The sequence below is a fragment of the Silurus aristotelis genome (genome assembly GCF_946808225.1).
Source record: "Silurus aristotelis genome assembly, chromosome: 28".
NCBI classification, from domain to species: Eukaryota; Metazoa; Chordata; class Actinopteri; order Siluriformes; family Siluridae; genus Silurus; species Silurus aristotelis.
The window spans coordinates 2,967,390-2,994,514 of record NC_139601.1 but is presented as its reverse complement, the minus strand read 5'-3'; the positions used below and the strand labels follow the sequence as shown (position 1 = coordinate 2,994,514).

Below are 27,125 nucleotides of genomic sequence, written 5' to 3'. Positions count from 1 at the left end.
GGGTTTTTAGGGAGCGTTAAAAATGTATAAAAAAAGGAACGCTGATCGAAGAATGAGGTATAATTGGCCCAGAGAGCCAGTTGGTCGATTTCTGGCACTTTTGCTCTAAAGGGTCGGATCACAGAGAAGGCTAATTATAACTACACAAAGTGTGGACAGCAGAGCATTGCAATATAATGGACCCTGACAGCAAAATCAGATCGCAGATTCTCACAGAGAGCTAATGGCGTCGCAGAGCCATGGTTTTTAACGCTATGTCACGGTGCTGGAGTTAGGCCAAGAGAACTAACAGCGATTGACTGGTACTACAACGCAAGATTTTACAATAGTAACTCTACTGAAACATAGCCAGGTTCAAAAAATTTTTATTTAGCCAATCGGGAGACATATTTCTTCAGTTTTTTTATGTTCACACACAACTAAGAGACGGCAGCTAACGGGAAGTAAAGCACCCGCCCTGTGAAGAAGGAGAAAACGTCTAGGACTATTGATGGATCTAATGGAATCAATGGCAGAGAAAGATATCGTTCGACTTGAAATTCCCGACTGTGGCTTCTGCTATGAAGGAGAGTGCTCCAACAATGCCAAGGAACTGAACAAAAAAGCAACTGATCAAAGGCAAGATTTTTAAACAAGGTAGAAACCAGAAAGCCAAGCTCGGGAGGTCATTATTTTTCTTTGGTAGGTTTTGATGTCGTTTTTATTGTCCAAAACTGCAACACTATAACACACACTGCATCGTTAGCCAAACAGGAACCCCACTTGGGTGTCCACTGGTGTTTAGCTGTCTGCTTTGATCTGCAGACTTTTGATTCGGTTGCCACCCACAGTGGCGCTTTCAGGATTGGTCTGCTTCATCAGAATACACTTGCAACAGGCTTTGCAGAAAGTTTTAGATGGAATATGCACAAGTTTGAGGTCGGCAACCCAAGTTTAACCTGCGATCGTCTTTTTGGATCTAACTAACACTGCTCCTTATTATTTTCTGCCATGGTTACACTAAAAAAACTCAGATAGAAAAACAAAAAACCCACCGTCCTAGGTGGATGAGAAGAAACAAACAACAACAAAGCCAGAAAACACAAAAAGCAAAGCAAAGAATCCTCAAACACCATTATTCCACCCTCGATTGACCCCACAGTGCCAGCCCACCGAGCACCCACCACCAAAATCCCATATTACTTACGCCTACTTTCATACATGCTCCTGGATTGGGCCCAAATTTTGAACGGGTCCGGTTTCTTGGCGAGCGTGCCGTCTGTCACCGGCTCCTGAGGGGGCAGGCCGGGCAGCGGCTGGGCGGGGGGAGGCGGAGCTGCCGTCTCTGTGGATGGAGCCTGTGAGGAGTGAAGAGGCGAGTCCGAGGGGACGCTCCGGTGGCTACCCTGGCTGTCTTTTCTCTCCAGAGGTTGCTGGAAGCATTCAGAGGAGTATGCATGTGAAGAGTTTTTGTGTGAGAGTGATAAAAACAGAGAATGATGAAAAAAGAGAGTTTACAGTTCAGAGTATAAAAGCTGAAAAGCTTGGGTATGTAAGAGCAGGTTGTTATTGGTAGCATTTGTAACTTTGGTTGGAGTACACTCGTACAATTCCACTTGACAGTTTTAACGTTCTCTTTCTACAGAGCTACAGCTGTAAAAAACAATCAATAAATAAATTAAGGGGAAACATAAGTGGTCCACTTGTCCGTGGTGCATTTATTTGCCAGGTTAAAGCGACTTCACTTACAAATCAGTAACAAGTTCCCCTGCACGATCACCTTAATCCGATCAATCAACTTTTGCATGGAAAATCATATGCTATGGCCTTCAAACCAGATCAAAACACAAATGACCACCATTGGATGAATTGTCCACACCACCATCACATCCCCAACTTATGGTCGTTCAGCACCTTGTAACCACCCAGATTTTGATTACGTCACTACCATGCATTAGGGTGCTTAATACAGTATTCCTCTCTCTTGAATATACCCAGGTAAAAGGAGAGAACAAGGGGGAGCAGGACGCATTGTCTATTCTTGCAGTGATGGATTCGTTTTAGTGACTTGGTTCTTTGAATCACGTTCATCAAAAATAAACAAATCTTTTTTAAATCATTTTGTTCTTTCGATCAGAAATAAAAAAAATTTTACACTTTAATAAGCAGATCCACAACAAGTCAACATACACCAACTTCTACTATAGTTCCAGTAATTTATATATGTATATATAACCGCATAGCGTAATATTGAAGCCCCGTGACAAAAGAACGAACGAATGACTCAGAACAGAAGAGTCGTTAGTTAAACTACTTAATTCAACAAATTGGGGTTTTATATATGCAATTTTTTGTTGTTGTTTTGGGTTTATATATTTGAATTATAGCACAAAGGTTCATTATAAATCCGGTCAGTGAATCCCTCCCTCAAGCTTGTGTAAGCTTGCCTGCTTAAAGTTCTTAGAGGAACCGTTAAAACCTTACTGTACTTACTAACACACTTTTCCCTTAATATACATGTGCTGTGTAAGCGTAAAGCCATTTTCTTCCCATACTGAGGTCTGATTGGGACGGATAAAGCATTCACACTGTTTCATAGACAGGGGGGAAAAAAACACATACACGGTATCAGGATCACAATTACCGCTGTCACTGACTGTACACACACTTACTTGAATCCATGCTTGCTGAAACAATTGTCTCCTATCTGTAGAGGAAATCCCATTGGAGAAAACAACAGATTGCTGGATGCAGCTGAACTAAATTAAAAAGACATCTCTGCATGCAGCAATGTGCCGACTGAGATCCGAGACCATCATAAAGCAAGAACGTGAGCGAAATCAATCTTTTTTTTTTTTAAGCGTCAGAGAATGGATCCCCAAGGAGATTAAGGGCTGGATGTTCTAGTTTTGTAAACGGTAGGCATACTGATGCAGGGTTCTACATACAAGTACGTCTCCCACGAGACGAGCCAGAGAACTCCTAAACTCCTAATCAAGCTCTTTATGTAACATCTTTGCCTGAGAGTGTAGAAAAAAATGAGTTCTCAAGAGCTCTACTGATGTTCAATCAGATCTTTATGATCAGGTTCTACTTGGAAGGTAAACGCTTAGTTTGTAGGATTCTGCATATAATGCTTCAGCATTCCTCCAGTTTCAAAAACAACCATATTTATCATTTAATAGTACAAAATGTAGCATTAAATATTATTATTTTTTGGCCATCTTAAGGGGGTAGAAGGTAAACATGCACAGTACATTTGCCACTTAGAACTTTTTAGGAGACCTATTTTTCAAGAATTTTTCAAAAACAGTTTCATGAAACTTTTATTTATTTATATATAAATATATACATATTAACCACTTAACACTTTGTTTTTTCTGATGGGCCAAGACTCAAATACAGCACCAAAATCCGCCACGATGCACACATCCGTCAAATAAAACCGTCCGAGCGGAAACATAGCAAAGGTTCCTTTTGGTGTCCTGATGTTTTACGTCATTTAAAACACCATCGTTATTTTAAAAACGTTTACAAGAATATTTTGCTCTACGTTGAGTTTGGTTTCACTAGTAATAAACATGCATTTCTATAAAGCATCCATATTTCTCCATGGACATGTTGATAAGAGTATTAAAAATTTGAAAGTATTCATTTACGGTACATTTAGAACGGATACAAATGTGCGATTAAGTTGCGATTAACAGCCCTAATATATGTATTAAATTATTTGAAAGTAATTTCTACATCAAACCTTCTATGGAGGAAACAATTCTAGGTTCAATCTGCAAGGGACTTTGGCTCCGGAGGTCATGAGTTCAAATCCCACCACCAAGCTGCCACTCCTGGGCCCCTGATGAAGGCCCTTAACCACATAGCTGCTTAGTTGTATGAATGAGATAAATGTAAGTCACTCTGGATAAGGGAGTCTGCCAAATGCTGTACATTTAAATGTAAATCTATTACATTCTTATCCAGAGCAAATTCCAGTGGAAGCTTGATGTTGCATGGATTTCAACATCTTTTCCACTTCCCTTAAGGTTCTTAACACTTGCATATCCAGTTCCTCATTATGTTGTATTATGGATATCTATACCTGCACCTTAAAACATTCGACACCTTTTATATCCGAAATAACCCCTAGATGTAAGCACACACTCCTGTAGGTGGTGCTCTGGAGCTCTTCCAGCTCGACTCCATCGTCAGACGCGTTTCAAAACCTGGTATCGCAAACAAACCCTCCTCCTCCTCATTCTCCCTGGAAATCAGAGCGTGGCATCCCAGGATTCCTCACACTGACAATTACTGACAACATCCAAAACACTCGAATTATTTCCTGGCACGTAGTGAACCTCGGTCACACACTCGCACGCTTAAAAACACACACACACACAGCGCGAGCGAGCGAGGGAGAGAGGATGATGGAGTCTAAGCAACAGCAGGTAAAATCGGAAGAGACGGACAGATAGTGAGAAGTAGAAACAGGCTGAGAAATGTAGAAAAATCAAATACTCACCAGTTTTGGGCTTTTCTTGACAGGAGCCACCCCTAGAGGAAGAAAGGGAAAAAGAAAAAAAAAAAAAGGACAGAGGGAAATATTAATATTGCATGTTTAAATGTCACCTTCCCTACAGGCAAAGCATTTCCAAACCGAACTGATCTGACTGTAGCGCTCAGCACAGAGGCAGCAACAGCCTTCCTCTCTCTCTCTCTCTCTCTCTCTCTCTCTCTCTCTCTCTCTCACTCTTACTCTCTTGCTCACTCGCTGTGGTGAAAAATAAAGAACTAAACCCAGCAATCTCGATCCACCAAAGCCTTGCAAAATTCAAAAGACAGCCTCGGAAAGATCCCTCGCGCTGCTCTCGACGGCGTGGAAAATAAAGGAAAACAAAGACGTGAGAGTGGCAGAGCCTGGACAGGTTCTAATCTTTTACCCATGGAGCAGGAATCCAAGCTACTGAACATTAAATTATAGGCAACGCTCAGTTCTCCTCTTACTGAGACCATCTTCCAGCATGCCAGCTCCTCGCGCCTCCTCTTCGGAAAAGCTCCCGAATCGACAGGCTCCCCTTCGCTCGTCTTTTTCCTCCTCCCTCTCTCTCTCTCTCAATCTCCAGCCTTTTCCCATTTCCCCCCTCCCTCCCACCCCACCCCACCCCCTGCTGTGCACCCATCACAGACTCGCTCTCTTTCATCCTCTCTCTCGCTTCTCTCCCATCCTCGCTGTCGGTACCACGGGGACCATCCCCTCCTCTCCTTCTCTACATCCATCTCTCTTTTTCTCCATCTGCCAGAGGTGTGGGGTCGAACTCATAAATGACGCGCTCGTCGATGAGCGTTTTACAGGTCAATGGGAACTGGGATGGGTAGCGGATACGGAAGGCACGGCGTGACCCCTAGGTGTTGTGTTTATTATTATGTATTTCTTGTGAGTGACAAAAAAGTCCATAAACATGTTTACTGGCGGATTAGAGCGAGTTCATTCCCAGGGAAATGGTCCAACTTTAACCTCACAGCTCGGTGTGTGTGAGTATTTGTGTGTGTGTAGGTGTGTCCTGATTTTATCTACGCAAAAAAATGCTTATTGATTGCTTACGGTCCCAAGGGCAAAGCATTGCTGGACACACACACAAACACACACACACGCACACACACACACACACACACACACACACACACACACACACACACACACACACACACACACACACACACACACACACACACAGCAGCTCTTATTATCTCAACAGCTTATTCGCATTCCATAAATCCTTTTCTGTCGGGTCTGGTTTCATGCATCATGCCTAGCGATCATCCTGCTTGTTGGACATAAAGTAGGAACAACGAGAACAACAAAGCGGCATCTCGGCTACGTGCAGCTTTTAAACCCAAGCTGCCATTACAATGTCCATGCGAAGACTATTGGTTTAGAGCCCTGACTGTTTTCTTCATCATTCGGTCACAGCTTAGAAAGATTGTGTAAAAATGTACACACACCTTGAGGCTACGATGAACTTAGGGAATAATAACAGGCATAAACCGTTAAACTGGTATATAAAGCAATGCAAAAGTGAAGCACCACACATGGCAAACACCTTGGGTTTATTTATTGTTATTTATTTTTTATTCATTAGCCTTAGAAAAAAAAATCTTAAACTAAAAGAACTTTTAAACAAAACATTACAACTAGCGCCCTCTACGGGATGGCGAACTCGCGGTATATTTGTTTGACCGCCCACGGCAAAGGTCAAAACGGCCGCTCCGGCAAGATTTGCGTTGTCCTAATGCAGCCCCCTACTACAATGCTAGAGCACAGGATCCCGTCTCGATGGTTTTAGCCAAGACCAAATTGGACATCGGAAGAAAACAGGGGGTGAGTGGATCACAAGTGGGGAGCGATCAATTGTGTAGAACCAGAAACTAAACGGCACGGCCAAGAGACTTATGGCAGAAAACTGAAATGTGAGGCTAACTAAATGATGGAGGAATGTTGAGGGGGCGGGGTCAAGTTGAGGACACCAGAAAGCCGAACAAAAAAGCTGAACAGAAGCAAAAAACTAAGGGAGCGACCCAGAGACTAATGCCCGAAAGTTGAAGGGCGATGATAATAGAAGAATGGTGAGGGGGCGGAGCCAACTGACATCAGAAAGCTGATAGGGAGGAGTCAAGTGAATTAAAACAGTGACTGAAGTACAAATCCAAGAATACAATGGCAGAAAATTAAAGGGCCAGGCCAAATTGATTCTAGAAAATGCATCATCCATCCTGGCAATAAATTCAAGTGCAATCATAACATTTTTTTTTTACAAATAAAAAAAAGTGTTGATTGACAGATTGAAACTTAAGCAACGAGACAGCATTTAAGTCGACCGACTTTTTTCTTCCAAGCATTGAAAACACACGTTCCTTCCTCCTTCCTTCGCCAGCCGAGTTACAGCCCATTAAACGTTTAAAACTCGCTCCTCTTTCTGTTCTCTTATTCATTCTTTTTTCCCCTTCATCTGCTCTCAAGCCAGAGGAATGGACGCTCTCGCTCAGACAGAGATGCGGTGTGAGGAGACAGCAAATGAAGGGGCTGCACTGTATGGACAGCAACACACACACACACACACACACACACACACACACACACACACACACACACACACACACACACACACACACACACACAAACACACACGAGAGGACGAACACAAGGTGAGCGCAGATAAAGATGCTAAGAACCCATGGGGAGAGCCGTCGCGTCCTTTCCTACACCAAAAGCACACGAGTGAAGGGTACTTGGAAGGGTGTGGAGCAATGCCAGCCTATGAAAATGCATGAAATCTCACTTCCAGAAACGTTTATCTTCAAGAGATCGCGAGATTAGACGTACAACAAAGACGGTTTCTCCTACCCGAGGCACAAACACGGCGCAGGAAAGCCGTCGTTCCGACTCAGCTAGCGTGTAGGTGCACATAGTAATGAGTGGTAAAGGGTGCCATCATTATTGCTTAAGCAAAAAAAACGTTTCGGGAAGAACAGAAAGGTGAAACTTTTTTTGTTTGGAAACATCCATTCATGGAAAATGGAGGGGATTGTTGATTAGTCTTGCAGACTGTACTCTTAGCTAGCTGTTAGCTTGCTAACTAAAAGGAAAGAAAGTGCAGTGGATCGTTTCGCGCTCCGATATCGGACGCTAATGAAGGAGAATGGGATTGGCGCATTTTTCGCACGAGCGTTACCAGCATTTTGCTAACGTATCACTGGATTGGATCGTCAACGTCAATTAGCAGAACCTACAGGGTGAAGTGAGCCAGTAATAAAAGTTCGCTGAGGTGATAAACACGCCGTTCGACGCTAAACCCATAGCCAAGTTGCTACCGCGTCTGTGGGTGCAGAACAGCATGAACTGGAACAGCGTGACCCTCGGATGGCAGGCACGGTGGAAACTAATCGCTGTGTTAAATTAAACGAGAGTGTCCGTGTGTGTGTGTGTGTGTGTGTGTGTGTGTGTGTGGTCACGCTGCGAGGAACGGATTCCGACGGTCAGGTCCATCTGGCGGCACAGGAGCCACAGACGGTTTCCCTGGAAACCAAAGAAGCCTGACCCTTGAGGTATGAGGAGAGCATGCTCATTCGCACATACACACACACACACCAAGAACCTGATGCTCTGTGGCTGAGCACACACATATACACATATACACACACACACATATACACACACACACACACAACTTCACAGCTCTGTGGAAGCAGGCCACTCGGAACTGACTGAACATACGGCAAGTGTAAACGGGTGCAGCGAGGCGAACGGAGACGAGCCAACACATGACAAGACTTCCAATGATCTAACAATGCTTGTCAACCCACATGGATCTCAAAGCATCCACAGGCTTTCCTAACATCTGGTCTGATCAACCACACACACACACCTCACCAAAACCTTCCTGTGTGTCACTGTACTGCACCTGAGACGAAGCAAAAACCAAGAGACAGCTGTTTGTTTGTAGCTTGGGGCTCTTTGTCTGCTCATGGGGTTGGTGTTGGCCACATTTCCACCATCATCATCAATCTATATATAATCATGAAGCCTTATTCTTTTGCTGAGCTCCACAAAAGCTCCGAAATTGGAATTCCTAACCTCTGACTAAGTCTAAAAAAAACTTGGAAAGTTTCATTATAAGTTCTTTTACATTTACTCTATTCGGCAGACGCCCTCATCCTGATCTCATTTGCAAAACTGAGCAGTTGAGGGTTAAGGTGGTGGGATTTGAACTCACGGCCTTCTGATCAAAAATCCTGCTAAATCGATCCCATCCGTCGCTCTCATTTATCTTCTCCTGCTTGGTGGCAGTTTGGGGAATATATTTGTTAGTTTTTGCCAATATTTGATGTCAATATAAATAAGTCCTAAAACCCATCGCTTTGTCAATGCACAAGCTCTAAAATGATGGGACTGGTAGACCCTTGAGAGTATACACTATATGGACAAAAGTTTGCAGGCACCAGGCCATAAAATGATGTAATTTTTGAGCATCTAATTCCACACTTAGTCCTCATCACTCTTCTGAGAAGATTCTGAGAAGATCTTGTGGAGATTTGTTCAGCCACATGTGTGTTAGTAAAGTCAGGTACTGATGTAGGTGAGGTGAAGAGGCCTGGGGTGCAGTCGGCGTTCACATTCCTCATGTCCAATAGGTTTGGAGCTCTATAGAGGGAGATCTTCCACTGCAACCCATGGGAAGCATATCTTCATGGAGCTGGCTTTGTGCACATGCTGGAACAGTTCGGGTCTTCTAGTTTAAGTGAAAAGGAAATGTCATTTTATTTTCATCCTGTACAATAGTGTGCCTTCAGCTTAGTGGTAACAGTTTGGGGAAGAACCACACGTCTGGAAAAGCCAGGTGTCCCAATAATTATGGTCCAGATTTCCTATCTAAAAGCAGAAACCTTTTCACTTTAAATTCAGGTTCAACCTGATGACTCATTTTATACTTGAATATTGAATTGTTCTCACCACAGATTGAGCTCAGTGAGGCATACGGGACACATGTCCTAATTAAGAGTCAGCTAAAGAATTTCGGTATTGATGAAGCGGATGAGGGACGTACGCAGACGTCACGAGTAATAGCGAGTTCAGGAAACCAAGACCAGATGGATCATACGGGGCCTTGTCCTGGAGCCACGCTTCTCGCCGGGGACCAATTAAGGCAACTTAGACCTTATCAGCGAAGCTTACTGTGTTCGGAAGCCTGACACACACACACACACACACACACACACACACACACACACACACACACACACACACACACACACACAGAGAAAAAGATTGTTGCATAGTGACCAATTAGGAGGCTTCACCCAGGAAGCAGAGAGCAGCTATAATTGGCGAAAGTATGATGTGTTTGGTCTTTTTGCAGTTCTCTCCACATAAACACAGTATATATATATATATATATATATATATATATATATATATATATATATATATATATATATATATATATATATATATATATATATATATATAATAGGGGTGTAACGGTACAGGAGCGAATGCAATCCTTTTTTACGTGTGGAATAAAGTTCAAATCAGAGTTCTTTTACGAAACGTAAGTTTGTTTTTAATCTCCTCCTCGCACTTTGATGGCGGCGTCACTGTGGCTGTTCACTCCGTACAGGACACATGCTTTTGTGCGAAAACGGTTTTCCGACCGTCTAGCGATACGGATTCTTAAGCGTTATGTCCGGCTTCAGGAATTTCTTTTGAAAGGAGAAAATCCTGACAATTCCACACATATCGAGGGAGTGAATGAACGAAGGATGGAAGGAATGAAGACATTGGTTGAAATATGCTGAAATAAGTAGAACAGTTAAGTGGAACGTCTCGTTTGAAAATGACGCATTAAAAGGAAAAGTTTTATTAATTAAAAATGTAAAAGATTTTTTAATTGAATTGGTGCCAATTTAACCGATTAATCAATTTAATCAATATAATAAAAAAGTGTTTTTATTTTATGTACATGTGATTTTTGTTTTTATTTAAGCTAAGCTATTTTATTTGAAATTCTAAGTTGTTCATGTTCACAAATGTTAATAATGGTAAACTGTGTTAATTAAAAAAAAACACAAGCAATTTTATGATTTGCATTTCTTCCCCTAAACTGAACCGAAGTGGTACCGAACCGAGACTGAATATTGTGTACCGTTATATACACCTGTCCTGGCTCTCAGAGGATGCTCGCTCAGCATGCTAGTAAAGCCTGAAGCACAATTCAGCACTGTGTACGTGTGTGAATAACAAGTACAACCCGAAAGTCACGTTTTAGAACGGATCTGCGCTATAAAAAGCTCCCGTGTGTCTGCTGTGTTCGGCTCTTGGTTTAGCAATTGAAGCACTTCTTTCAGGCGCTCTTTCCCTGTCTTGCCTTTGCTCGTGATAAATGTGCTGTATATCTTGTCAAAAATCACTCGTCCGGCTTCAGTCTTTCTCTTTGTCTCTGCATCGTTCCCCCCCGAGAGATTCTGGCTGTTGGTTGATTAGTTTTCGGAGATGGCGCCAAGGATCGGGGTCTAAATGTCATCGCACCTAATGCACACTGAATGGAGAAGCATGCGTGTCTGCTACTGCTCCAGCAATCAGATCAGTACAGTGTGTGTGTGTGTGTGGACAAACTTTGCTGAATGACACCGAGAGCTGTAATTAGGTTACAGCAGAGAGTAATAAGAGCAGATGGGGTAGATTCTCCTACCAGTGGTTTTAATGCTGAACAAGAGCTGATCTCAGACCAGCCACTGTATCTATCAGGAATTCTGAAGCGACCACAACATCGCCAATCTCAGATCTGCTATCGTGCCTATAAAATAACCTGGAAACTGTGATGTTTAATTCAGTTAAAGCTGGAAAGCATGAATCGTATCTCAGCAGCTCTGTAGGGTTCCAACGGACCATCCAAAGAGAACTAGATTATATAATGCAGATAAACATTTCAGGGTTTGAATTAAAAATGGAGAGCTTGCCGCATTAACAGTATAACTCATAATTCAAGCTTTTAAAAACTAATTTCAGACAGGAATTCGCCCTTCCATTAACTCCCTTAGAGCAAATCCAAATACTATGTTTATTACTTAATGCTACATAGTGCTATATACTTACAGCAGCTATAGATTCTTATTCCTGAACTCTCTGCTGTACAGATGTTCAGTTGACATTCAAATAAGAAGCCTATAAATAGAGTTTGAATAAGTGACCGGTCAAATACGCTAACAACTAGAAGACCTCAATTATAAACACTATACCCTTGATGATAATAGGTTGTGATTTCAATCACAAAGCAAAAAAAGAAGAAAAGAAATGTTGTTTGGTTTTTTTGCTTCAAATGTTCCCAAATGTTTGCTGGCTTTGTGCATTGTCCTGCTGGAACAGTTTTGGGTCTCCTAGTCCAAGTGAAGGAAACATACAAGTTAATAAACAAATCACACATGGCTGGAAAACTCAGGTGTCCAAATACTTTTGCCCCCATAGTGTACACACAGAGCGGTTTTTCCTGCATCAGGTGAAGGATCGAAGATGGTCGGACTGCAGTTTATTAGCGATTACTCTCTCGGTCTGTAACTGTTGTTCCTGCTGCTTTCAGGTTGCCCTGCAACTCCTTGCAAGTGTCTGCTGGATTCGCTCTTTCCTTTCTCTACATTATCCTGAGAGCTCATCGTTAAATTCGACCCGTTTTTACATTTGACGACAATAAAAATACCCTAAATGTCATTTATTGAGTCTGTAGTTTGATGACTTTTCCTAAAATCATGTTTCCTAAAATACACAGAAATGAAAATATGTTCATATCTGATACTTTGGCACAGGTAGAATTTTTTGTACATTGAGGCTGTTGCTATTAAAATGGATTTTAGATTTACCAGTGTGATAAATCAAAGACAATAGTGGGAATGATGGAAGAAAGTGTTTGTTTTTTATGGTGATACTGAAATTGTCCCAAGAACTGGGTTCCCACCACATTTGCCCAGAAACGTGCACCTGCTGGTCTTTGAAGGGTCACGTGGGAACGGCTGTACATGGTTATGTAATGAATCCCAACTACTCTAGAATAGTTTGGGCCATTTTACTGTTAATAAAATATATTCAACTCATTATGGATGTTGTTTTCATGTCTTCGGTAAAAAACACACTTTTCCAGTTCTCCGAAACACTGATTAAGGATTAAATCATCCATGACTGATTAATGATGTTTTATACATTTTTAAAAGATCTGTGGTTCGTAATCTGGTATAGACACTTATCATGAGGGTATTTGGCGCTGGTGATTTTTCCATTCCAGTGCATAATCGATTTAGAAAAGACCTTCAGCATGAATCGACATCTTTCCAAATGACACAAGTTCAGATTCTTGTGTCGCATTTAAAAGCTTTATCTTGATCCTATGCGGGGTTTTTTTCTTTTGCTACCTATTTATTCCATTTTTAGCAGGAAATGTTCAAAACGTGGCTTCGTAAACGTCGAATTGTATGAACCCTGTATCATTTTGTTGCCTAAATGCTGCACTCGGATTCGGCGAGCGAGTCTGGCCCACGTCTGAATAATCCTCTTGGGTCTGAGATCAGAGTCGACCAAAATCTCAACTCAAGGGCACAGAGAGCACATTTCCCCCCCCCCCCCCCCCCCCCTCTCTCTTTCTTTCCACATCTCACAGTAACGCTCTTCAGTGAATTGCTTCTCCAAAAGCCTTTCTGACGTGCGTTCCCCGGCCGCGCTTCAGGTGTCAGGCTACAAAAAGCACCACTTGCACCACAAAACAACAAACCGACGAGTGCTTCACCTACGCGTGGCTTAAAGAAGCAGGCAGCGTAGGGTGCTCCTTATAGGGATGCGATGAGATTCCCACAAAAAATAAACTTACTGTTAAAGACCTCAGTGTTTGCAGTTAAAATCCACTGAAAGCAACAGTCGTTTTGTTACGCCTCAGCTGTGAAATGGGCCCAGTTTTTGTTTTTGTTTTTTTGCGTGAGCCCTGTGAACTTTGATCTTGCAAGGACACTGCTGGTGGCCTTGTCGTTTTCAATGACTGATCTTTCAAAAATTCTTTTGCGCCTGCTCGCTTCGTCTTTTGAGACGTTTAAAGAGGAATTTAATCACCGTTCGGCATATATAGCGTTGGATAATATATATAATTGGCATCATATATATATATATATATATATATATATATATATATATATATATATATATATATATATATATATATATATATATACAGTATATATATAAAATTGTTGCTCAGTGTGTTCACTATAATAAGCATATGAACGGCGCTTGATTCACTGTATCTCCCTCCCAACGAGCAGCGTTTGCGTTTCATATTACATCAAATATTAACAGCAAACAACGCAATTTAATTCAGAACTGAATCGTCGATTGAAATGTAAATTAATCCTGTATATGCGCCCCGTATACAGTATATGTGCAACATCATCTATAGTCCTCATCACGCAACACCAGAATCGACTCCGGTGCCAAATATACATTAATCCCGACTGGTCTCGCTCAATAATAACAAGCTTACAGTTCTCATATTTCCTCGTATATGATTATGTGACTCTTTGCTCAGACGATATGAAACTAATTAATGTACAGTGCTGCTGAATTCTCAAATCTGATTGGTCAGTAAATAGTTTTTATATGAATACACACATTCAGGCTGTGGTAAATAAGTGGTAGGTCATATAAACACACGCATATATATATATATATATATATTTAATTAGAAGTTGTTACTGTAATCAATTAACATTTGAATCATTAAACTTTATTTAAATCGAATAAATAAAATGGATTATTCACAACAAACTAATCCCTCATTAATACACTTTCATGGCTATTTGTTAGGATTCGCAGTGTCTATAAATAAGCAATAAGTTACGGATCATGTATTGCTTAATGCTGTTGCTCGTTATTTGCTTAACATTCAAAACGCATCGATCAGTGCACGGGTTAATTACTCGAACGTTAATTGTGTGTAATTAAGTCTGAAGGTCATGGTTCGCTCATGATAACGGTGTAAATATAGAGAACATTCGCTAAAAAAAAAACTTCATTACGCTTTCGATGAGTGATCACAGAGAACAGTATGTGCTCCCGCATTCTGTTTAACGCTGCACAACTTTCGACCGTTGGTGTGAGATTAGGGAGATGAGGAAAAGGAAGTGAGGGACAGAAGTGAGGAGAAAAGCAGAGGGTTTCCAGCGGGGGCAGGACTGAGAGACTCTATGGTCATGACACCGGTCCTTCACCCATCAGGCCATCAGTCTCTCACTTTTCTATAATTATTTTATCTCTCGCTCAATCTCTCTCTCTGAGTCTTGATTTAGTTTGTCTTGCTTTCATTCTTCCAATGTAAAGTTCTTTCCTTTTTTCCCCCTTTTATTTGTCTATGGTCTTCTTTATCCTTTTTCTCTTCTGCAAGATATTCTTTCCCTCGTCCTTCCCCTCTTTTTTCCTTTCCTGTTTGACTTCCTTTCTGCTTACTCTTTCTTTCCTTCTTTCCCTTCCGTCATATTTTTCCTACCGTTCCTTCTATCTGCTTTGTCTATCATGCGTTTTTCTTCGTTGCCCTCTGTTTTTCATTCGTTCCTTCACTTCCTGCTTTTGCTTCCACTCCATCCCATTAAAAGCTCAGAAGAAATTGCAGTCACTCACCTCTCTGGACCAGCATGGTGACTTCACTGCCTTTAGGACACTTGCTGAGCAGATCCACCACCTGGTTGTGAGAAAGGTTCTGCACGTTCCTCTTGTTCACCTCAACAATGATATCACCTTCCCTGAGCCCTCGGCATCGCGGGTAATCCACAATCTGCTTGACCCGCTGGCCGCCGCCCCCTGGGCTGTCTGCGATGGTGAAACCAAAGCCCTTGTCTCCTTTCTCCATGTGCACCGTGATCAACTCGGGCTGCGTGGCGATAGATGAGGCCATGGTGACCGCGTCGCCGGCAAAACGCTGCTCCTGCGTGCCGTCGGGAATGGGCTCGTGGGTGGGGCTTAGGGGCCGAGGGGGTTCGCTGGTGGTGCCGTTGTGGCTGCCGTGGCTGGATGGAGAGTCGTAGCTTTCTTGGCCGTTGACGATGATCGGCTCCTTGTCCACGATAGCAACGGAGGTCACCAGGCTGGTGTTGGGGTCGTCAGGGTCGAAGGGCAGCGGGTATCCTCGGCATAGCTCCAGGTCCACCATGGAACCGATAGGTATGGACTGGAAGATCTTTACCACCTGTGCATGCGTGTAGCCCAGGACGCAAGTGTCGTTCACGCTGACGATCACATCACCTGCGAAGAAAGATGTAAAATACGTAACCAAAGTATACAACTGATGACCCGGTGTTTGACATCACCTTGCATGTTTTATTAAAACACCCCACCTGTCTCCATTTTGCCATCCAGAGCGGCCGGCCCGTCCAGCACCAGACTCTTGATCTGGAGGAACTCGTCCGGCTCGTCCCCGCCGACCACCGTAAAACCGAAACCACGCCGGCTCTTCTTCAGCTTGGTGTTGATGAACGTTCCCTTCAGCTCGGCCGGGTTCCGTGTGAAGAAAGGCTTCACTCCTGGGGAATAATAATGACCAAAAAAAAAATCATAGGCATCAAAAAACGATTCCTCAAATGAAACAACAAGTCATAATTTGAAAAGCTGAACGTATATAATACACATCTAATTAATACATTATACAAGCAGTACATTCATTAGGAACTAGCTGAAAGAATGTAACCCTGGGTCAGCAAGGAAACGGCACATTGGCCAAGCAGAGTGCGAGAAAATCACAAAGGATGGAGGAGACAGTGCGAGAGACTGATGGAGATGGACGATTGGCTGATCCACACCTGTCATGAGCGACATCGTTAACAGACCCGAGAGATCTGACAGATTAAAGTTGTCTCGACGCCGACTCGTGTAAATATTAGCGGTGTGAAGATACACGGATTTGTAATTCCGAACATATTAAGCGGCAGACCCCAAGTTTGGTCTCTGACTCGCACTTTGAGTGCAGTGTCACTGTTTTATTTTATTATTATCATTATTATTAAACTGGAAGACGTACACAACAATGCCTGGGTTACGATAAAGAAACTAGAACTTACTCAATACCGGAAAAACGATTTGTAATGCTTTGTAAAACTCTTTTTTGTTTTGCACCTGCGCAAAATTGCTGCGAATTCCATTTTAACAACAGTCTAGTGATATGGATTCTTTTATGTTCAGCTTCAAGATTTTCCCTTTAAAGGAGCAAATCCTGGCAATTACACACACCGAGGAAGTGAATGAATGAAGGATGGAAGGAATGAATGCTAAAATAAGTAGAACAGGTAAGTGGAACATATTTTTAGAAAGCAAAAAAATATACAAAAAAATGTTATTCATTTAAAAGAATAATTGCAAATAAAACACAGATTCATATACACATCTTTATCCTGATTTAATATTATTTACCAATTTAATTTGTGCCAATTTAATTGATTACTCAATGTAATCAATATAATAGTGTATCACATTAATTTGATGTATTCTATTTTATTTTCAGATTTTGTTTATAAATAAAATATTTCATAAGCAAAAAATATATATATATAATATATATTGGACGAACCAAGCAGCCATAAAATTAAAAAAAAAAATTTCTAACTGTTCACAAATGTTAATAATAATAAACTATGTTAATTTAAAAATGACAAGCAATTTATTGTTTTCTATTTTTCTCCACAACCGTACCGAAATTAAACCGAACCGTGACTTAAAAACCGAGGTACAGTACATACCACACTGTGAATTTTGTGTACCGTTACACCCCTAGTAAATAAGTACTTCTCGAGCTACTTAATGCAAGTGAGATCAATAAGGCTGAAATCTTTCAGTATGTGCCCCAGAATTCTTCTCCTTTGTGTATTAAACGAACATCCTGCACACTTCCAGACACGAGTTTATTAAGCTAACAGCTTCGGTTTGGATTTATTAGCCCCGCTAGCACGGCGCGAGTTCGGCTCTTGAGCATTCTGACAGATACGATTGTACTCCGGCCAAATCGAATGCGATCAATGGTCATGTTTAGCATTTGAAAAATCGGAATCCAGCAAGTTGCGTAAAAAAAAAATTCACATTTTAAACATTAAAAGAAATCCGAATGTTGTCTATTAAAAGTGAACATCTAAAGGCTCCAGGCCGGTCTTGACCACATGACCATCGTACTCCTATGCTAATGAGACCAGGTGGCGTGCGAGTGCTAATAATTGATATCGTTTGGAGGGTTTTCGGATTTTGCGCACGAGAGAAAGAATGCGGAAAAGTGGACGATAGGGAGACACAACGATCAGGACGTGGCGTTCTGAAGTAGCCGGCATTTGAAGCTCAACAGATTCTCGCTTAGACAGAAAAGAAACAAAAGATGTGTGGAAAAAGAAGTGAGCTGAGATTGATACTGAGAGCCTTATTGGTGAAGACGAATCACATACGTTTGGCCTCTACTGCAGTTAAAGGAGGATCGGGGCTTCTGTGGATCTCCCGGTGAATGGCGGCGTAGCTGGCTAGCGGTGCTCTCGAAGCGTTCTCTTCTATCCACTCTGCAAGATTAAGATCTGTCTTGTCTTACCACAGTTGTACTCGCCTCCTTTGGCTAATCAAACTTGTTGAGTAAAAGCCAAGATGGCCAAAAAATGTGCCACAGAAAGAGGGAGAGGTGTGAAAAAGAAGGTGGTGTGATAATGAAGGTCAGGTTAAGAAGGCTGGAAATGGGGCCTAAGCCAAATCTTGAGAGGACGAGCCTGCATTTAAAGTGGGACCTTTTTACTGAGTACATTCGATGCAAAATAGGGCAGGGACATCTCGCCTGATACGCTAGTGATGCTAAGAACCCTGTCCGGGACCATTCCTGTCTTTACAACTGTCCTACATGGAAATCTGCGGAACGATCTACTGGCCATAAAGGTCACATGGTATCCTGAGTAGTTCTTGAATACAGTCAGTTACCCACAAGAAACCTTGTGCTTCATGGACAGGAATTTTACTTGTACTCTCACCATGGACCAGATATATTTATACAGGAAAAGTTACTCATATTCAGAGTCGGGTTCTGCACCTCATTTTCTGTTTGTTTTTTTATAGTTCTGTTCAAGACAAGGTTTTCTAAAATATCTGGACTACCCTCCTTTCAAGATACACACAGGATAAAAAATATGGACTTTAGAAGAAAATTGCTGTCGAATGGAACAAGATGTAACATTGATATGATTTTATATGAAAGAGACAAAAAAAACAAAAACAAGCATTGAAATCAATCGTTTAATTCGTTGCGAGACTAAATATTACTTTTTGCGTCACAAACAACAGCTTTAACTCGTTTTTATTCCGAAAATGAAGTAAACTGATTTGTTAATTATAGAATTATAAAAGCTAGAAATGTGTACATTATTACAGTATTATTTCAGATTTACACGAATTTCTATTCAAGATCATTTCACATGTTAAGATAGCTTTACTCAAGAACCATTACTTAAAGACATGTTCAGACGATCAGAATGATCAGACCAGTGAGACACCTAGCATGTGATGGACACGGATGATTCCAGAGTAGTAAAAAAAAAAAAAAAGAAAAGAAGAAGTGACTGAGATAAACTGCTCACCTTCCGCAGGCTGCGACTGCTCCAACTGCTTCTTCCTCTTAGCTTCCAGTATGGGATTCTCATACTGCGTCTTTCTGTTAATGTGACTGGCGGATAGAGGGAGAGGAAGAGGGGGGGAAAGAGAACATTGAGGGAATGGTGATTAATGCAAACTTGAGGAGAAACATTTTCCAATTCACATACTGTTTAGAATATTTTAAGATACAATATCAAAGGTGTAAATTAATAAAAGTGTGTCTTTTGTGATCGTCGGTCTAAATGAAGGAGGTGTGGTCTCTGTGATTGGCAGTCTTGGTAAAGGGGGTGTGGTCTATTTACTAATCAATGTGAGTGAAGGTGTAGCCAATGTGCTTGTCAGTCAAAAAGGAGGTGTGGCCTATATAATTGTCAATCCAATAAAGGTGGTGTGGCCTCTGTGATTGGTAAGTCAAAATACGAAGGTGTGGCCTCTGTGATTGGCAGTCTTGGTGAAGGAGGTGTGGTCTATTTATTCTCAATGTGAGTGAAGGAGGTGTGGCCAATGTGCCTATCCATCAAATGAAGGATGTGTGGCCTATATGCTTGTGTCAGTCAAATTAAGGAGGTGTGGCCTATATGCTTGTGTCAGTCAAATTAAGGAGGTGTGGCCTACGTGCTTGTCAGTCAAATGAAGGTGTGGACTATTTGCTTGTCAGTCAAATAAAGGAGGTGTGGCCTCTGTGCTTGGCAGTCTTGGTGAAGGAGGTGTGGCCTATGTGCTTGGCAGTCTTGGTGAAGAAGGTGTGGTCTATGTGCTTGGCAGTCTTGGTGAAGGAGGTGTGGTCCAAGTGCTTGACAGTCTTGGTGAAGGAGGTGTGGTCTATGTGCTTGACAGTCTTGGTGAAGGAGGTGTGGTCTATGTGCTTGACAGTCTTGGTGAAGGAGGTGTGGTCTCTGTGCTTGTTAGTGTAAATTAGTGGCTCTCAAACGTTTTCTGCCAACCACCACTTTAAAGGGGGGTTCATTTTCAATGCCCACCAGTCCTCAATCACCCCAAAAAATAGTAACAAAATACTTCCAGTTTAAAAATGTCTAATTTATTGAAATATCAAATTCTAAATCAATGCATATTTGCATTAATGACCTACTTCTTTGTTTTGGTTGCTTTAAATGTATAAACTTTATTTTTAATAGCGACATCATAAAGAAAGATAAAGATGACATAAATCACTGTGCCCCACTGGTCATGTCTTTATTCCCCACTAGAGACACTCTTTGAGAACCACTGGCCTAAAATTGTGGCCACTGTGCTTTTCTGTCTTACACTATATAATTGAAAGTTGAATCATTTTATATATATATATATATATATATATATATATATATATATATATATATATATATATATATATATATATATATATAAATAAAGTCAATGTAAGTTGTATCTTCTTGGTCTTGAAGTTTTTTCATCGTTCATGCAGGACGCATGCAGATATGTTACACCCAGGGGTCCTGCAGATTCATAAACAGCAGGTAAATTAGGCCTTGGATTACAGTAAACCGCATCATATGATCATAAAGCACAGTAAAGAGGCTTCATAGGGGAGAAAACACACACCAGTCAACACTCCTGTTTTACTTTTCAGAATTATGATTCAGAAAAACACAAGCTACTCTGCACCTCGGAGACACTGAAAAACACACTGTGAAAAACACTCATGTTTATGCATAACGCATACACACACACACACACACACACACACACACACACACACACACACACACACACACACACACACACACACACACACACTCCCCAGTAGGGAGGATGACACAGTGAGAGCGAGTTTTCAAAACGATACAGACATCAGCTGAAGGCTGGTTCTGGGTTTCAGTGTGAGGTTTGATAGCACACTTAACGCACTCTAATAAACCCGGAGCGAATCGGAGCTATACAGTGCGTGAACCTTTTCAGTACTTACTCTACATAATAAACCCCGTAGACTGGATCGTCGATCCTTTCCCAGCCGGTGGGCAACTCTGTAAAGAAGAAAAAGGGGGAGGGGAGAAGAGAGGAAATGAGCTCCAATGCTGTAGGTACTGAATGAATATAATTTCTCCTTTTTGCCAACCAGTGGAGATGTGATCATACAGGCAGGAGAAAAAGAATCCACATTTCATACCGGTATGCAAAAAGAAGCAGGAAGCATTAAGACCATATAAAGATTAAATCAAGACTATATTTTTACTAGACCAAGACTCAACAAAATTACATGAAGACTAAATCAAGATTACATAAAGACTCGATAATATACCAACACTAAGACTATATCACACTACAACAAGACTGCATCAAGACTCAAGACTAACCAAGACTCAAGACCACATCAAGACAACCTTTTGTCACTGCACTGAGGGGATTTAAAAAATCTTAAATACTGGTATACAGAAAAAAGGCAAGAAGCATCAAAACTTAATCAAGGCTCCATCAAGATTTCATTAAGACTCAATACTACATCAAGACTCCATCAAGACTGCATCAATACTACATCAAGACTGCTTCAAGACTGCATCAAGACTACAAGACTGCATCAAGACTACATCAAGACTACTTCAAGACTGCATCAAGACTACGTCAAGACTACGTCAAGACTACAAGACTGCATCAAGACTACTTCAAGACTACTTCAAGACTACTTCAAGACTGCATCAAGACTACGTCAAAACTACAAGACTGCATTCAAGACTACTTTAAGACTGCATCAAGACTAAATCAAGACTGCATCAAGACTAAATCAAGACTGCATCAAGACTAAATCAAGACTGCATCAAGACTAAATCAAGACTGAAGACTCCATTGAAACTCGAGGCTAAAACAAGTGTACATAAGGACTCTATCAAGACAGCGTGTTAAACAGCTTCCTATAGAAAAGTTCACTGCACTGAATAACTTATTTTTGTGACCCCTCTGCCATACACACGTGTAAATGATATATTTTTTAGAACGCTTCTAAATCATTGGATAAAATTCCATCCGGTTTTTAATTTACAGTAAATTGGCAGCTTCGAGTGCGTTTCTGTTGCACACAGCACCACCTATTTGGTAGTCTGCAGCGTCGATGTTTGTTTTGCTGTAACTCCGTCTCGCTGGAACGCTGACTCACTACAAAGCCACCTGACAGAAAGCACGAACCGAATTTCGCTTTGGTATTCGCCGCTCCAAATGGCAATAGCGCCGCTCCTGTGAGCTATGAATACTGAACACGTTCATGCTGAATTAAACATAAGGCTCGTGCACCTGTGCGTGTAGCGCCTCTTTCGCCGCTCGGAGAGAATTCATAAGCGCTTAATTAGCATTGCTTCCAGAGCCGGTAGAACGATCGCCGGCCCCGTTCTGGGGAAACTCTGTGTCTTAAATTTGTCGCTTTTAAACCGAGCCACGGACGTATCAATTTACGTGCCGAAGTCGTTATCACTTGCCGGCAGAGTGATAACAAACAAGCCTGACTGCCACTCTGCTCTAATGAATCCATAAATGTCAGTCGACGCTAATTGCGGATAATTAACCGTCTACAGGTGAAGTAGTTCCGCTCCTCAGAGGGGTGTCTGCTTGCATTGCCCCCCCCCCGACCTCCTTCACCTACTCGAATGTGCGTTTGGGCTTGTTTACTTATTAATTTACTGTAAAGTTGTGAAGTGGAACGCTCGTGCCGCGTAATAAAATCCGCATCAGAGAAACGATGGCTGCACCGCAGGGTCCAATTCCTTCATGCATTATTTAACCTGAATTTTTTTTCTCTGCTCAGATTGACTCTTAATGCCACTTACTGTTACGTATATGTACATGTGTGCTGTATATCTACGAGCGGTATATACAGGAAAATTGCTTTTATTAATAATATAGATTTCATTTAAATGCAAATTCTGCACATAATGCAGAAAAAAACTTCGAGACGTAATATAAAATATATCATTTACAAAAATATAAATATAAAAAAAAAAAAAAAAATTAGAAATATTATATAAAAAGATAATAAAAATAAAAAATAATAATGAATGTGTGAACTGACCAACCTGATATCACATCTATTTATTGGAAAAAAAAAAATTGGAGATAAAATAATAATAAAAAAAAAAATTTGGATTAAAATAAATGACTATTGCACAATCTAAAAAGAAATGGCAGCATTTTTATTTAACGGCAATAAAAAAAAATCAGTAAAGTAAAATAAAAAAATAAATAAAAGCGATGAACGCTTTCAGAGAACGTTTAATTTAATTCATTCATTAACTCGATTTGCTTCGGTCACGGTGTCTTTTCTATAATGATGAACTCAAATACAAACTCGTTACTCAATGAGATATTCATTCTGCAACGTCAGGGGGAAAAACTCTTTCAATCTCCGGAGATTAAAATGGAGAACATGCACTATATGGAGATAAGTATTGGGACACCTGATGACCACCCATATGTGGTTCCACCCCAAACTTTTACCTCAAATCTTGAGGCGGTCTATGGATGTGGGAGAATGAAAATTTCCCGTCACTTGAACTAAGAGACCCAAACCTGCTCCAGCATGACAATGTCACAATGCACAAAGCCAGCTCCACAAAGATCTACTTTCCAGGGGTTGGAATGGAAGATCTCTTGCTATAGAGCTCTCCAGGCCTCATCACCTCGACTACATCAGTACCTGACTTTACTAAAAGCCTTGTGGATGAATGAATCTCCACAAATCTTTACAAGCACACACCAACATCTAAAGGATTCCTAACTGGAATCATCTTCCCAGAAGGGTGGACTAAATGTTAAAATGGGATATTTAGAAAGCACGAAATCGTATACTCGGTGTCGACAAACTTTTGTCCGTGTATTTAAGGTCCATGTGTATTTAAGGTAAATATGAGAGACTTTATAATGACGTAGTTGTGTGTGAATAAAGGTTGTGGGGCAGAAATAGTTCTGAGCGTCTAAATGTCATCGTTTTTATCTCTGTGAATTATTTATTGATGGCTTTGTCGAGGTCTTTAGACAGGTCTTTATTCAGAACTGATTTTATTGATAGTGTTGTTCTTCTTTCGGCTTCTCCCTCTAGGGGGCGCCACAGCGAAACAGCCGCCTCCTTACCCCTGTCCCCTACATCTGCCTCTTTCAACTCAACTACCTGTATGTCTTCCTTCACCACATCCATAAACCTCCTCCTTGGCCTTGTTAGAATAAATAGCGCTGATGGTTGCTTGCTGTATCAGTAACTACATTATTATTATTATTATTATTATTGTTATTTAGTAGGCAGTTGCATTTGTCAAAACAGGCTGCAATGGATCTATAGTTCATACCAATTATTACATATGTAGTGATCAGCCTGAGATCATTTCAGTTAAATGTGATTAAGTTAGACATCCATGGACCCAATTTTCCAATAACAGCACAGACTCAAGTGTTGTATTTATCTGAAAGCAGCAGCAGATTAAAAATTCATTTCATATGAAAAATAAACAAAAAAAAGTTAACCGTCTCAACATCTGTTTATGCAGAGCGTCTCTGTTTAAGTTCGGATCAATTAACCTGTCCAAGATTTTATGTATATATTATGTATGTACAAATTTATATATATATTTTATTTTATTTTTTTATTATTTATTTATTTATTTTTTTGGGGCTGTGAATCGATCAAAACATTTAATCGCGATTATTCTCGTAAACGTTTTAAAGTAATTGTGTTGTTTTAAATGACGTAAATCGTCAGGACACCAAACGAAACTTTTTCTAAGTTTCCGCACGGACGGATTTAATTGTCGGATGCTCGATTTGAGACTTGCCGCATCAGTAAAACAAATGTTTAGTGATTAAACATTTTGTTTTTACGTTTTTCCTTTTTATATCTGAGTAAAGAAAGGAGGTCGTGAATAAATGCGTGTTGCGTTGAAGGTTTTATATTTATTTAAAGTTACACGTTATTTTGTCGGCCCAGCTAGATATATATTTATATATATTATACTGTTCCTTCCTTTCATCCATTTTTGTGTGGTGATTTTGTTATTTATTCAGTTTTTATAGAGGAGTACCAACAAATATGTCTATGTTTGTGCGTGTATCTAATCGGTCATCATTTAGAGTCCAGTAACCTACTTCCTGTGTGTTCCAGTACCAGTTTATTATTTTGGACGTCTTCATGTATACTGTTTATTTAGTTCATTAAGGCAATATCCTTCATCAGGAAAGCAGCATGTTCTCCATTTCAACCGAATGATAAGAAACAGCTATTAATGAAAAAAAAAACAACCTCTGAACCAGAAGATTGTGAGTTTAGCTTGAGAACTGCAGGTTAGACTGGATGTATATCTAATAAAGCAGTGGACGAGCGTCTTGTTGAATGTGAAGAAAAGACTCTGTCTCCCCTCCCTCACATTTCGGTCTCACACGACGAGCTGTTGTTAAGCCGTTCACGTTCCGCTCTGATGCCTCTAAAGGCCCGTCACATCTTGTCCTGATGCTGTCTGGCTAATGTTTCCAATTTTCGCAGATCAATATCTATTGACCTCGGCCTTCCAGCGCAGGAGGCTTCGGAGGGGCTGATGCTAACGACGTGAAAATCCTTCTGCGGCACTGCGGAGTGTTTTTTTTTTTTTTACTCGTGTGCCGGCGGGGTTTTGTGTTTCAGACAGATGCCGGCGCACGGTGCTAGACTTCCCTGAGATGAGAACGCGTTTCGACACGAATGATTGCATCATGTGAGCGGAAAACGCTCGGACTCCGAGAGGAAGAGGATGATGAACTTTGGGAGCGAGAACGCTGATGAATAATGGATGTTGTTTGGCGAGTCCTGTTTCTAGACAACACAGCCTTAAAAAAAACAAAAAAAAACAAACATAAGCGTATTCAGAGAAACAGAAAATGCTCTGGATATCAGCTCTGTGCCTTATTTCCTATAAACTACAAATAGTTACAGGAGAAGAAGAAAAGAAAAAAAAAAAAAAAAAAAAAAAAAAAGTTTCCCCAAAGATCCCATGGCCTACCTAGATCATTGTCCAGTTCCTCAGTATGAACTCCTTCTTCTCAAGAGCAAGGCGGAGAGAGAGAGAGGGAGGGGGAGAGGGGGGGGGGGATAGAGAGAAAAGCCACAGTGAGGACGTGTCAGTTATTAGTCAGCGCAGTGTGAGGTTAAAGATGCCCAGCTGTGAATTAGTTCATTAGCATTAAAAAAACTACACGTTTCTGCCTAAAATAATATAAACTGTTTCTGTTCCAAGTCAAATAACAGATAAAATGTTTCCTGAATATAAAAACAGATTTACTTTCCGTCTTGCAGGTGAATGATATAACATTATGAGTCCTGCATCAGCGTTATTTCGTCGTCTGCCGATTTTTAACCAGGGAAAGGGGGAAGAAAGAAGACAGGCTTTTTTTTACTCCTTTTTCTTCTATACATCAGAGGAAAAAATCAATCTTTGAAAAGAAGGAAACGATATTCAAGCAATTCAAGTCTTTTTTTTTTTTTTTAGGGCTGAGGAAAATGGTTTGTTTTCAGTAAATCTTATTGCGAATTGAGAATTCCAGGAAGGTGTTAACAATCCAGGAACTTGTGAAGTCAACACAAAAAAAAGCACCTTGTAAACCTTTTTTTTATTTACTCAATAAACACTGTTCTAACGCAACAATTCACATGACCAGACATGGGTGAAATCTACACAGGAATATTACAATCCATAAAAAGTGATATTTTAGGAATAGAAATGAGACGACCTGCCCAGTCACTGCACCTAAATCCTAATGAACTGCTCTGGCATGAGTGCATAAAGCTGTTATACGTGCTGAGCGAGGATTTCTCGTCGCAAATAGCGTTCATAAGATGGACATTTATGGATTTGTTTGGTCATCAAAAACAAAAGGAACATGCACGTCACATATGGTGTTTCCATACTTTTTGACAGCCGCTGATCTACTGTACCTCCTACCTAGAATCGGTTAGTGCACGTTGACAGGTTGGCAACATGCACGTAGCCAGTGGTGCTGCTATGTA

At 40.9% G+C, this 27,125-nt stretch overlaps 1 protein-coding gene across 40 annotated transcripts in view; it reads right to left on the bottom strand.

Annotated features, from left to right (window-relative positions):
* magi1b (membrane associated guanylate kinase, WW and PDZ domain containing 1b) overlaps window positions 1-27,125 on the bottom strand; it is a 134,974-nt gene that overhangs the window by 21,426 nt on the left and 86,423 nt on the right. For 13 of the 40 annotated variants that reach the window (XM_083534710.1, XM_083534709.1, XM_083534707.1 and 10 more), the window contains 8 exons: window positions 26,122-26,157; window positions 21,084-21,141; window positions 19,141-19,226; window positions 17,974-18,081; window positions 15,889-16,074; window positions 15,176-15,796; window positions 4,496-4,527; window positions 1,187-1,412 (listed from right to left, as the gene is read on the bottom strand). In XM_083534710.1, the coding sequence (XP_083390836.1) occupies window positions 1,187-1,412; window positions 4,496-4,527; window positions 15,176-15,796; window positions 15,889-16,074; window positions 17,974-18,081; window positions 19,141-19,226; window positions 21,084-21,141; window positions 26,122-26,157 (1,353 nt within the window). The remainder of the gene's footprint in view (window positions 1-1,186; window positions 1,413-4,495; window positions 4,528-15,175; window positions 15,797-15,888; window positions 16,075-17,973; window positions 18,082-19,140; window positions 19,227-21,083; window positions 21,142-26,121; window positions 26,158-27,125) is intronic. The other 27 variants (XM_083534712.1, XM_083534711.1, XM_083534730.1 and 24 more) reach the window with 6 other exon arrangements.